A 12,341-nucleotide genomic window follows, 5' to 3' on the forward strand; every position below is an offset into this window, starting at 1 on the left:
AGTGTTTTTGTAGAAAAACATAAGTTGTTTCAAATAAACAATCTCAAACACCCCCTAATACGAAATAACCTGATAATTAAGTTATAAATATTTTAAACCGCGTGTATTGGGTTGGAACCGGTTATGGTCACTTGAAACCAACCAACTCGATATCCATTTATTTATTGAATTTAATATGATTGTTAAGTCTCTATGAATATGTACACCAGATAATTACATCATCATGAACCTTCTTTATATATGTATATTTTTCAGTTTCTTTTTCATCTCAATATAACTTCTTACTATATATGTTCAGTAAATATGAACATATATATAAAATTTGAGAAAAATTGTTGAATATGATATACTTACAAGGAGTATGGATAAACTATACCAAAAGATTGATGATGAAAAAAGAATTATGAGTAGATAAAACAATCTATTCAAGATAACAATAATATTTTGATGTATCAAAGTATCAACCCGATCAACTTACACGGCTGAGTTGGGGTTGGGTTGCACTTTGGTTTGGTTTTGGTTTTTGGTTGGGTTGAGATTTTTCAAACTATAAATGGATTGGGTTGTGGAAATGTCTTCAACTCGATCAACCCAACTCATAAGCACCCCTACTTCCAATTGTACATTTTTTGGTAAATCATGATTTTTGTCCCTGTGGTTTGTTAATTATTTTTATTTTTGTGGTTTAGAAATTGCTTTCATCTTTATAGCATAACATCTCAAGCTAACGTACCAGATATTGTCTGTTTTTGTCTACACACCTGAACTCACGATTTTAAAACGTGTTTATTAAAGAAGGTATAAGTCTCTTATAAGGCAACATTTGTTCCCCTCTCTAATCAATGTAAGATCTTACAGTCCATCCCCTTGGGAGCCCAACGTCCTCACTGCACACCAGTCTAGTTTTGGTACTAGCCATAACATCTCATACTGATTGTATCATATATTGTCCATTTTGTCCATACACTTGAACACACGATTTTTAAAACACAATTAATAAAAGGAGATATCAAGTCTCTTATAAGGTGGTTGTTGTTCCCTCCCCAGTCAACGTGGGATCTTACATATGGTTTGCAATTTATTGTTATTTTCGTCCCTGAACTAATTCCTATATTTACAAATAGTCCTCGAGGTTTGTTTAAACTTTGGTTTTTCATCACTAACTTTTCAAGGTTCTTTTTTTGTTGCAGTTTTCATTCTCGAACGTTACACATGTTTAAGGAACAATTGTTGAGATTAAGAAGTTGTTTATCAAACACTTAGCTGGTAAGCCTTTATTGGATCACTTATCTTACTAGGTGAACATAATAGTGACCAATAATTTTATCTGGTAAGAAGCAAGAAAATCATCGAGAGTCTTACCTATAAATAAGGGTGGTGAATCTTACCAGGTAAGCTTTTACCAACTGTACACTTTGATGACTGAAAATGTTTACCTGATAAGGTAAGTAAGGGGCTGTTTGGATCATGGGAATTTGATGGAATTGAAAGGAATTGGAATGTCCAATCCTTTGACCAAATTCCAAATAGAGTGTTTGGTTCATGGAATAAAACTATGGAATCCTTTCAATTTCAATACAATATCCTCGGATTTCAATTCCCTTTCTACAAATTCATTCCTTAATCCAAATTCATTCAACGACGTCTACCATCTCATCTAATCGATTTCTGGTTCGATCTCCAATCTGGTACGTTTTCTCTCTCTCTCATAAACAAAATTCGATCTCCAATATGGTTCGATCTTCAATAGATCTCTGGTTCGATCCCTTATTGAATGGAATTAGGGCACCGATCACTTTTATAAACAAAATTCCGTTGTAAATTTTATCTGATGTTAATAATGTAATTTGGTTTAATGATAATTTTTAAATTTTTTTTAAATGACAAAAAAATCATAAAAGGTCATTTGTTGATATTTAATTCCGATTCCAAATCCGTGAACCAAACAAAAAAATTTCAATTCCGTCAAGAATTTCATTCCAATTCCATGCAACGAAACACAATCACAAGGCATGGTCAAATTCCATTAGATTTCATTTCATTCCCTCAAAGTCAAATTCATTTGATAAATTCCAATTCCATCGAATTCCATTATACGAACCAAACGCCCCCTAAGAGTAATAACTCTTGTTGATAAGTATTTGGATAACGTCCCTAACTGTCCTTTATACACCCTTTCTGATAAAACAATTGTCCACTCATAAAACCACCTAAATTATTACATCCATCTGCCATTAGATTGAATTCTACCTTAATTAGAAGATTCGGGATTCGACTTTCCTAATTTCATGTACATAAGATCGAGTTCATCACGATTTCCAAACAAACATACTTCCAAAGTAGAGGTGATCATTTGCGGGTTTGTGTTGGGCTCGGACCGGGCTTAACTTGTTTTTTTGTTCAACGAGCCTAATATGTAAATCCAAGCCCTTTCTTCGAGCTTAACAACTTGTCATTACCCGCCCTATAAATGGGCCGGGATTGGGCACAAGCTAATGGACCTAAAAAGCGTAACTTTTATAAGTCTATAAATTTGATCACTAACAATTAATTAACAAATGTGGAACCAAAAAGTAAAGTAAAAACACCGTTGCACTTAAAATCTTAAGCAACTAAAGTGACACATGAATCTCAAAAGTAGAGAAATAAATAAAAAATGAAATTCAGAATTCCATAAATTTAATAATGCATTTCTATTTTTTATGTATAACATTAATATTCACGTAAAAAAAGTAAACAAACAACCCCTTAGTCTTTTGGGTTCTCAAGAATAACCAAAGAGTCTCATTATATAACTTTAATAATTTAATTTAAAAATATAATAGTATAATTTTAATTAATGGCAAAAAAATATTAATTATAAAAAATAAATTTATAAATCCGAGTCCGTCCATATATATTTTTACATTGTCCATGTCCGTCCGTTAATTTTAACGAACAAATCCGAGTCTGTCCATTATCTCGATAATGGTTGTCCAAGTTTGATTTTTCTAACGGGTCGGGTGAACTAGGTCTAACGGGTCGTTTTAATGGGCTCTCTCTTGTATAATTAACTCTTCAATAGATAATTGTTAGAGCATCACTCTAACACATTTTCAAAAATTAAGATTTTTGTTCCACTAGATTTTCTAAAACCTTCTGTAAATTGAAGAAAATAGGATAGAAAAAATAAAATTAAAGAGATATTCAAATAATAAAATTGAAATTAATGTAGAAAAAACTAATATTTTATGTAATATACTGTATATTTTAATAAAGGTAAATTGCATGAAAAAGTAAAGTATTTAAACTTGATTCTTATTACGTGTAACGTACTTTCAAAACTTCTATTTTGATATGTAAGATATAAAGTTTTAAACATTTAGGAACCTGGTTGAAACATTAACCGGTTATATACTGATATGAGGAGTGATTTGACTTATCTTTTGAATTTAAAATTCAATAAAATTTTATACCGACTTGAGTTGGATAATACATCACTCGCCACACCAACATGGTAACCGGTTAATATTTCAATCAATTACTCGGATTGATGGCAAAAAACCGGTCGCGGTCCGGGCCGATCCCAATCGGTCCCAATATTTCTCATAACCGTCCCCCGTCCCGATGGAAAAAGCTGAGTCCGATCAAGCTTTATTGTAACCGGTTATGGGTCGTCGGTCCCGGTCATTAAAAAATACTTTTTTTATTTTTATTTTTTAATGATATATATTTTTAATACATTATAAAATTTGTAATTGGGTCAAATACACTTTAAAAATGCGTTTTATTATAATAAAATTACACTATCTTACAAAATATAGCGATAAACCGATAATTGTAAACATTTTTTTGCGTTTTTTACGAATCGAGAACTTGGTATGTAAATCCCTTATCCAAGACACTTATATATAGTGTTTAGAAAGCAAAAAATACAAAAAATGGCCAAAACGACTACATTTTAAAAATATAGCTACATTTTTTAAAAATCGGGCCGGTCCATAACCAGTCCCGGGCCCACGAAACACCCCAAATCTATAACCAATCTCAGATTTCGGTCATATAACCGGTCCTTACCGGTCCCAAGCCAGTTTGGCCATCCGTCGAATACTTAAATGCTTAAATCAAAATAAAAGTTTTAAAAGTACAGCATCAAAATAAAAATCAATTTAAAATACCTACAATTTATCGATTATAATAATAATCGTCGGAGATAAAAGAGATTTTGGGATTAATTCAAGAACAGCAAAACCAGAAATTGCCAAAAGCCAAATCGAAAGTTCTTATCGAGTTCATCAGAATCAAAAAGCAGTCGTAAGTTGTTCATCCCTCCTCTGAATATGTATGTTCTCTCTTTTAAAACCTAAATTTTGATACCTGCTTTTGATTTACATTTCAAACCCTAATTTCAACACTTTGTTCTGATTCACGCTTTAATCCCTAGTTTTTATTTACAATATAATCTGCAGTTACTTAGCTATAGATTCAGGAATGGAACAATTCAATCTTCTCGAGGGCAGTGGTTCCTTTAATGATCCTACCATACAGAGTGTTCACAGGACTCAGGAGGTCAAAAATGGAGGAAAACAAACTGGATGCCAGGATAAGATGACCGCAGTTCATGAAGAAATTAAGAAAGTGAACCAACTTCCTGCACACAGCACTTACGCAACTCATCGTATGCGGGTTCTCAACAAAATCCTGCAGCTTTTATCTGTTCAGGTATGGATTAAGAGTTGTTCTTTTTAAGTTTTTGATTACTGAGATGACTAGATGATGAGATGAACGTGTGAACTGATGATCTTGGGCAATCTTTAATGAACTGGTAAAATAACTTTGCAGTAGTTCATAAATCATGTTTAGCTTTTTAGAACTTGATTTCTCTGATATATTTTGAGCAAAGCCATGAAGTGTAATGATCATTATTCATTTAGATGGGAAGAGAAAACTAAATTCGTACAACTTTCATATATATGGTGGTATCGAGTTCAGTAATTTTGTTTTGTAGTTTCTTGAGTTGAATTCCAGTGCCCCTACGTAAGATCTTGATTCATACATGTATCATGCTCTTGGATTTTGAGAACAACTTCAAATTCTAGCATAATATTCAAGTGGTTTCTGCTAATCAACCCTCACGATCAACTTAATAACTATCTTTTTTCAGCATAACTTGAAAGCCCCCCCTTGCCGGATAATGAACCTTGAATGTTTAACATGTGGGTGAGAGATGTAAGAATTTTACTCTTCAAAGAGTGAAGGATTTTGGACAAATTTTGGATGGGAGGAATTGAATTTTCGAACAATTGGACTTGGGTTTTCGATGCAAACTAGCCATTAATTTTGCAGAAAAGCCAAAAACAAGAAACACTATGGTTTATAAGAATGAGTATTTGCAAAACAAATTGTGGATGTGAGTGACTGACTTGAAATCATCTTACTTGTCTTTCTAATACAGTCTGGACATTGTTCTTGTGAACATGGCGGTAGCTTGTAAATGGGCCATTTTGGAGAAATTGTGGAAATATATAAACAAAAAAAATCATTGTACTTGGACTTTTTGTACAAAATTACCAATTCCTGTAGAATGTAGTGTCTTATTTTCAAGAACCATGGTTTGTTTGTATTTTGTAACTGTAAGTCAAATATATAAGCAAACAGTGAATCCACGGGTATTTGAATCCCGAGTGAGTATCCATGGAAAAGCAGAATATTTGATTGAAGAACGAGTTGGTTGGAAATGCGAATCACTCCTGATATCTATACTCATTTTAACTGTCATCGCTCATCAGATAACTCAACGAGCCTATAATTTTGTAGAGCTAATTAGTCCTCTCTCCCCTCAGATTTTTACTAGCATTTTTCAGAAAACTCAACGAGTTTTGACTGTTCTAGAAAAAAGTGTGCATTTGCTTAGTTAGATTAAGCTGTACGATTGTAATAACCTACTCGTTGGGATATAGGCCAGGTCTGCATGAGTCTCGCCCCTCTCCCTGACCCAACTTTTGAGTGGGATTTACTGTTTATTAAGATCTACGAATGCATGGAATTGACAAATGTTTTTCTTTTCTTTTCCTGAATCCAGAGGACTACATCACAAGATGAGGAGCTAGAGTTGCTTTTTGCAGGGCTCTCGATTTGAAGTTCTGAACGTACTTGTGGATTTCCTGACCATCGGTGTGTTACCCAAAACTGCCTTGTGTTACATTTACACTTGTTTCATAACATGTCTGCAATCATGATTCACTTCTGCTTTATCTGGTTCACATAACTCGCAGCGTAGGTTTAAATGTCAAGTTCACTTGTACAGGTTATGCAGATTGAGTTGAAGTTATGAAGGTTAAATACTTATATGTGGTAATAACTATTTGCTTACATCTATAGGTGTTACTAGAATTCTAATATTATATCTTGTGCATTTTCAGTAATCAGTAGCAATCATCTATCTTCAATCTATTGAATATTCACATGATATAATATGAATATTATCATAAAAAACAAACCAAATGAATTCAATATATCTCACTCGAAAGTAGGGTTTGTGACTTGGGAAGATGGTATATATGCAAACTTGTCTTTTACCCAAAGGGTAGAGTGGTTTTTTCTGTGAAGATCTTGGCTTGCGGGAAAGTGTGAACTGCATAGTGCTGACTGGTGCTAACTTCAGTCAGCATGACTAACTTGATGAACATCAACTACTTTACCTAAGGACTGATTTGACTGAAGGTGTTGACCTAGCACCTACCGAGTCGGCATTATTATTTGACTTATTGGGTTAGCACAAGGTATTTCATCAGTAATCAGTAAGAACTTACTACAAAACACTTTTGTTTGGTTCATATAAAGGATTTCAAGGGATTCGAATGATTAATTCCTTTGACCAATTTCCAATTCCTTTGTTTGGTTCACATATTGAAATGTAGGAATCATTTAAATTTTATTGAATCCCTTGGCTTAGAGATTTGACCATTCCATTGGATATCCCAAAGATACCAATTCCTTTAACAATTCCGTCGAACCAAACACATGGTCAAATTCTATTCCAATTCCTTCAACGTCAAATTCCTTTGATGAATTCCAATTGCACTAAATTCCATCCTGTTAACCAAACGCCCATAGTAAACAACCATTTTCAGTCGGCACTTAGGGGCTGTTTACCCAATGCTTTCCCGGTAAGCGGTTATGGGTAAGAATCAACACTTTCATCTAACTTACTAGGTAAGATTTAGTCCATTAAAATGACATCGTATGCAACATTTTTATCCGGTTACCGGGTGAGACTCTAGGTCCTTGTCATTGTTCTTACCAGGTAAGATTCTCAATCCTTGATATGTTCATTCCTATAAGGTAAAGTTACCGGATAAGCGTTTAATAAACGGCCCCTTACACAGACCAAACCTCTTACCCAGATCATACTCGTACCCAATTAGCACTTACCCAATTTGTGTCGGTAAACGGCCCCCAAGACTAGCAACAACCGTGACTATAAATCCTAAAAGTAGTTGATATAGTTTGAAATTTGACTTATGGTGATCCTTATGGTTTATGAAGAGGGTTTGTTATGTGTTGAGTGATTGAATTGCAGGTGGGCACAAGGGTCTTTTCTTGCTAAAAAATCTTGTGGATGGAGGACTCAAAAGTAAGGCACATTGGTGACAGTATGATGTAGCTCTCTCTCTATGTACAATGTACATGTCAATCTTGATCATCTTTGTTTTGGTGTATTCTTATTTTTCGTGTTCGATTAGCGAAAATAAAAATATGCAGGATCGTGTACGGAATTTCTAACAAATACTTTTTGTTTTATATAATATACTTGTGTGTATTTATGCGTGCTTGTCGTTTATTTGGTCAAGAGTTCTTGTTATCTCCTTTTTGAAGGAAAAAAATGATTCCTAGCAACCTCGATTGGTCCCACATGGGACCCATCGTATAGGAACCACATGTGAAGAGACATTTCAAAGTTGACTCATCAACTAAAGTTAACGAAGGGGATCAAGCTTGTCTCCTAGAGGATTCGATCATTCAACTATATACCATATCATAAAGCATTTGGTTAAACACTTAAAAACCATTTTTAATGCATCATGTACTGTTTAATGATTCATAATACTTAAATTTCAAGATTACAAGTAAGTGATGTATGAATATAACTTTTTAAAGTCAAATGTTTAGATTCATGTAACTAACCGATAAATATAATCAAATATATTTAGGATAATCATAAGTTTTAACAGAATACTTAATAATTATCTTTATAAAAAAATTATATTATTAAATTTAAAATAAATTACTTCGTTATTAAACCTTAGGTATAATAAAAAAAGTTTAACTGAAAATTATATTTATGACATTATTAAACTTAAATTAAATTATAAAAAAGATTGAACTAAAAAAATATGCACTTTATACTGATATCGATATATGCTTTTCAAAATTTTATGGGGTCTTCAAGTTATATCTATACTATATTATAAAGTATTTGACAAAAACTTTAAAAAACTATTTTTTATGTACTGTTTATTGATGCATATTACTTAAAATTTAAGAATTAAGATTACAAGTAAATTATGCATAAATACAACTTATTAGAGCTCCATATTTGAATTCGTGTAACTAACTGCAAATAAACATAATCAAATATTGGATAAACATCTCATTTTAAATATAAAAAATCTAAAATATAATCAAGATAATCATTGAGTTCTATAAAAATAATTAGTTATTATCTTCAGAAAAAATTATATTATTAAATCTAAATTAATTTTTTTTTACTAAACATAAATTAAATTATAATAAAAAAATTGAATTAAGAAAATTACACCAAAACACAAAAACTTAAAAAAATAATAATTTGATATTGATATTGATATATTTTTATCAAAATTTTATGATATTTTCAAATTTATATTTTATTCAAAAATAAAAACATTATCGCTTTCTCAAAACCATATAAAATGAAATCAAGATATGTCTTGATACATTGCACGAGTATTCTTCTAATTTTATTTAAATAAAAATATATTATCGATTTCTTAAAACAATACAAAACCATATTATAAACCCGAGAGACGTAAGATAAATAAAGTCGTAATAAATGCACCATAAATTTTGGATTTTTCCTTTTAAAAAGGATTTGTATTAGTTGTACATCCAATAAAAAGTTAATGTTTAAGAGTAAACTACATCTTTCAACCCTACGGTTTTCAAAAATTGCAACTTTTATCCTTATCTTTTCAAATTACGGCCTTTATTCACGTGGTTTGCAATTCGTTATCGTTTTCATCTTTGAGATTAACTTCATTAGCGATTTACCGTTAACTATGAGGGACAAAAACAACAATGAATTATCAACACATAGACAAAAAGAACAATAAATAGCAATCCACAAGTTGGGGTGTTCATGTGTTGGATTAATCGGGTTGAAAGTATTTGAATAGCCCCAATCCAATGTCTACGGTTTGAAAAATCTTAATCCAACCCAAAACCGTATGGGTTAGTGTGCTTGATACTTTGGTACATCAAAATATTTTTATATGTTTGTACGTTGAATATGTTGTTTTCTCTACTCATAATTCTTTTTTTTATCATCAATCATTTGATACAACTTATCCATACTCATTCTTAAGTATATCGCATTCCACTATTTTTCTCAATTTAGATATATATGTTCACATTTACTGAACATACATATAAAGAAGCTATATAGAAATGGAGAAGAGGTTGAAAATATATGTATATAAAGAGGGTACGTGATGGTGTAATTGTCTAATGTACATACTAATAAGGGAAAATTGCACCAAAATGGAACCAACTTTCACCTAATTCCTATTTTGGGGAACCATCTTTCAAAATCGTCATTTTGGGGAACCAACTTGCACCTGATTCCTATTTTGGAAACCAACTTGCAAAATCATTATAGAAAAATAACTAAAGTTTGTTTTTTTCCAAAAATTAATGCAAAAAAATCTATTTTCATTTTAAATCTCGTCTTTTTTAATTCAGATATCAAATTGAACATTTAAAAAAAATATCCAAATTACCACAATAAAAAATATTTTTTACTAATGCAAAAAATTAATTTAATAGAAAAAAATTAATTATGCAAAAGATTTTTATATCTAACAAATCCGTATCAATTAATTTTTTTCTATTAAATTGATTTTTTTGCATTAGTAAAAAATAATTTTTAGTGTGGTAATTTAGATTTTTTTTTTTAAATGTTCAATTTGGTATCTGAATTTAAAAAAAACGAGATTTAAAATGAAAAATAGATTTTATTGCATTAATTTTTCGGAAAAAAACGAATTTTAGTTATTTTTCTATAATTATTTTGCAAGTTGGTTCCCCAAAATAGGAATCAGGTGCAAGTTGGTTCCCCAAAATGACGATTTTGAAAGTTGGTTCCTTAAAATAAGAATTAGGTGAAAGTTGGTTCCATTTTGATGCAATTTTCCCACTAATAAAGACTTAACAATCATATTAAATTCAAGAAATAAAAATATATCAAGTTTAAATGATCGTAACCCAATTCTAATCCAATACCGGTGGTTTGAAGATTTTACAACTCGATTGAACACCAGGTTGCTTTGGGTTGGGTTTTTTTCGCTTGAGTTGAGTTGGTCGGGTTTTTGAGCATCCCTTATCCGCAAAGACGAAAATCATAATTTAAAAAATGCAGGGACTAAAATAACAAATTTTAAAAAACCACAGGGACTAAAATAACAAATTTTAAAAAACCACAAAACAAAGCCTGAAACTGCGAGTGGCTTCTGCAATCTTAACCACTGACCAAGGATAGGGAAGAACCACCCACTCCAATACGGAAACCAGACGACGGAACTCGATAATCCCTTCAAAATCGACGTTAATGGGTATCTGGGATGATCTCAGATCGGTCGCCTTCAAATTTATCAATCGGAGCACTTCACACAAGTCCTCCGATTCAACTACAATTTCACGAATCGAATCCATGCCTGATCCCGATCGCAGGGAGACCATAACTCGGGTTCTAACCGGATTCAGCAAGTTCGCCGTCGATTCTGCTGTTAATGAGTCTCTTAAAGGTTAGATTTCCCTCGCTAAGGTTACATACGTGATCTCCTTCATGCTACCGAATCGGAATTGGTGTTGTTTTACAAAAAAATTGGAGCTCAGAAGTTTGGGCTTTAATTTTCTTTCAGATTCATGCTTTAGAATATAAGAAAACCCTTCAATGCATTAATCAACAATTCCTTTCAATGATCGAATTCGATTTTAGGTTTTTTTGTGGATTAGTAATTTACGAGTTTCACGATATCAATTTGGGTCCTTTATAGGGTTCTTACTACGATTCAATTATATTTAGGGAGCGTATTTGGTTTATGGTATAGACTTCATGAGGGAGGTTCAGGGAACCAAAAAAAAGATCGAGGAACACCCTGTATGCACATATGCATACAACTAATTGAAGTTTGTTTCTTGGTTTCTATGCATCTTATGCACATGTGCATACCGGACAAATTGCTTACAAATTACTTGTATGCACATGTGCATAACATCCGGATAAATGGTTGGCAGATGATCAGTTTTTCAATTTTTTTACAGTTTCCCTCAGAACTGACCGTAGACTCCATAATTATAAGCATAAATGGAACAGCTTATTGAAATTTCAACTGCATCATACTGTTTCTGGTTATGTGAAGGTGGGTTACAACTATATAAGATAGCTAAGGAAGGAATGAAGGATCAAGAAGCAACAAATCTGAACAATAAGCCGCGGCATACACTAATGATGGAGGAGATGCAGGCTCGGATGGAGAAAATGGAGGAAGATTTGCATATTATAAGGCTAGATGATGAAGATTCAATCTTATGTGCCAAGGATTTGGATCCTCGTAAAGAGGAGTCGACTGAACCTACAGAAAAATCAGAAACTGATATCAAGAAGGTCTTTATTCGATCACGCTTATGAAGAACGAAAGCTGAATCTGGGGATTGTAAGGTAAGTATGCATTTGCCAAATACCTATATCTGTAGATTAGATTGTAACCTTTTGCAGTTTTGTTGCTGTTTTAAGTTGCATCTGGTGTGGATTGAACTCTAATGTTCCTCTTTGTGAATATATCTATTTGTGATATCTTCAAACTTCAAATTTGTTTTTATGGGAAAAGTAGAGGATGTAAACCATTAATAGTCATGGGTTGGGTTACAGTGAGAATGAAAGTTATTGGTGAGAAGGGTAAGAAGGGGTCTCCACCCTTGGATCAATCCTAGTTGAAGAGAACCACTAGATCAATACTAATGAGATACATTAGATCAATTCCCATTTTAGCGCAATTCATGGGTTGTTTTGGGATTAAAAGCGATCAAGGGTCCAAATCCCT

The 12,341-nt window shown here is 32.3% G+C and overlaps 2 protein-coding genes across 2 annotated transcripts; both read left to right on the forward strand.

Annotated features, from left to right (window-relative positions):
- Positions 1-4,210: 4,210 nt before the first annotated feature.
- LOC112514456 lies at positions 4,211-7,813 on the forward strand. The gene is made up of 4 exons (XM_025120937.1): positions 4,211-4,293; positions 4,449-4,701; positions 6,062-6,153; positions 7,562-7,813. Exons 2-3 carry the CDS (start codon positions 4,471-4,473, stop codon positions 6,116-6,118), a joined length of 288 nt encoding a protein of 95 aa, XP_024976705.1. The 5' UTR covers positions 4,211-4,293; positions 4,449-4,470; the 3' UTR covers positions 6,119-6,153; positions 7,562-7,813.
- A 2,937-nt stretch (positions 7,814-10,750) lies between these two features.
- On the forward strand, positions 10,751-12,121 carry LOC112514443. The gene is made up of 2 exons (XM_025120923.1): positions 10,751-11,042; positions 11,661-12,121. Exons 1-2 carry the CDS (start codon positions 10,847-10,849, stop codon positions 11,927-11,929), a joined length of 465 nt encoding a protein of 154 aa, XP_024976691.1. The 5' UTR covers positions 10,751-10,846; the 3' UTR covers positions 11,930-12,121.
- Positions 12,122-12,341: the final 220 nt, after the last annotated feature.

The sequence above is a fragment of the Cynara cardunculus genome, assembly GCF_001531365.2.
Source record: "Cynara cardunculus var. scolymus isolate 2C chromosome LG 6, CcrdV1, whole genome shotgun sequence".
Classification (NCBI taxonomy): domain Eukaryota; kingdom Viridiplantae; phylum Streptophyta; class Magnoliopsida; order Asterales; family Asteraceae; genus Cynara; species Cynara cardunculus.

What these genes read in the sequence shown, in the direction of transcription:
- LOC112514456 (XM_025120937.1), top strand. Translation starts at nt 4,471, where the DNA reads ATGGAACAATTCAATCTTCTCGAGGGCAGTGGTTCCTTTAATGATCCT. An exon ending in TGCAGCTTTTATCTGTTCAG is followed by an intron (nt 4,702 to 6,061) that starts GTATGGATTAAG and finishes TCCTGAATCCAG; the next exon opens with AGGACTACATCACAAGATGA.
- LOC112514443 (XM_025120923.1), top strand. Translation starts at nt 10,847, where the DNA reads ATGGGTATCTGGGATGATCTCAGATCGGTCGCCTTCAAATTTATCAAT. An exon ending in TGTTAATGAGTCTCTTAAAG is followed by an intron (nt 11,043 to 11,660) that starts GTTAGATTTCCC and finishes GGTTATGTGAAG; the next exon opens with GTGGGTTACAACTATATAAG.